This window comes from Pundamilia nyererei, unplaced genomic scaffold, assembly GCF_000239375.1.
Source record: "Pundamilia nyererei isolate P.nyererei 1_Seehausen unplaced genomic scaffold, PunNye1.0 scaffold00026, whole genome shotgun sequence".
Taxonomy (NCBI): domain Eukaryota; kingdom Metazoa; phylum Chordata; class Actinopteri; order Cichliformes; family Cichlidae; genus Pundamilia; species Pundamilia nyererei.
Genome location: NW_005187427.1, coordinates 292237 through 293447, shown reverse-complemented (window position 1 = coordinate 293447; position 1211 = coordinate 292237). Strand labels below are relative to the sequence as shown.

The window sequence follows — 1211 nt, the reverse complement described above, 5'->3', positions numbered from 1 at the left end:
GACTCTCCACCATTTGACCTTAGAACTGAAGAAGCTTCTCGGATGAGAGGTGAAACGTCTTCAAGCAACTTAAAGAAGTCCAGACGCTTTTCTTTCCAAGCTCCTTTAACCCCACAATCAGTAAAACTGAAAATGTGCAGGAATCGGCACTGAGTTGCTTTGCTCTTGTGCGCCTTTGCGTCTCTTAGTACAGAAGGCTCCCAGTGGATTTGAAGGAAATTGAAAAATGTTGCAGGACAAAGCGAAAGGTGGTCAAAAATCTCACAATCTTCTATGCCTTTACAGCTTGCTTCCCCACTTCTTTAAAAAAACATCACTGAGTGAAAGCAGGTTTTAATCCCATCACTAAAACACTGCTGTGACTTTGCAGTAGAACAAATTCCTTCTGGATCAAACTGAATAGCGGCCCAAAGCTCAATTTTAGTTTTCAGTGCTTATCTTAGAATTAGAAAGATAAGGTGACAAATGAACATAATGCTGTTATTAGAAAGAGATGTCCAGATGATAGAGGTTGCTTTTTAGTGCGCTTTATCACAAAGAAACACAGCTGCTTAGAGCTTTAGAAAGCGTCCTAGATTTTATCTGGATGAGAGAAGCCTGTGGTTTTTTTTTTTTTTTTGCTCTCACTTGATTTGGTTTCACTCCATTATAATGAAGAAAGGAGTACCTTCAGTATTGAAACAGATGCATAAGAAAGGGTCTTGTGCCAAAGCTGGCAGTGAATACAAGGCTAATAAAAGGATGGATTCATTGTCGACTAGTACAAGGATTCCCTCTGTATGTGTGGTGGTGGTTGTGGGGTGGTGGGAGGAAAAATGGAACAACTGTATCCCAGGGAGTCCAAAGTGCTAATGTGTAACGGTGATCAAGTCAGTTTATTCTGGCAGGCTGCCTGCTGGAGGCTCTGACAGATTGGTGCCATCAGCACATTATTTCATTAACACTTGTGTTTTCATGGTGAACATCTTCTCACTCGTCATTTTTCTCTCTCTCTTGCCCCCCTCCCTCCCTCCCTCCCTGCCCGCCTGCCTGCCTGCCTGCCTGCCATCCCCCTAACAGATGGAGAGCGAAAAGAAGAGGAGAAAATACTCCACGAGCAGCAACGACTCTGACACCACTGACAGTAAGTTGGGATTCAGGGAAAGGGTATCTGTGTGTGTGTGTGTGTGTGTGTGTGTGTGTGTGTGTGTGTGTGTGTGTGTGTGTGTGTG

The 1211-nt window shown here is 43.8% G+C and overlaps 1 protein-coding gene across 1 annotated transcript in view; it reads left to right on the top strand.

Moving 5' to 3' along the window:
- Positions 1-1211, top strand: part of jade2 (jade family PHD finger 2) — a 216734-nt gene that overhangs the window by 28296 nt on the left and 187227 nt on the right. Inside the window, exon 2 of the mRNA XM_005727707.1 lies at positions 1060-1123. Within this exon, the coding sequence (XP_005727764.1) occupies positions 1060-1123 (64 nt within the window). The remainder of the gene's footprint in view (positions 1-1059; positions 1124-1211) is intronic.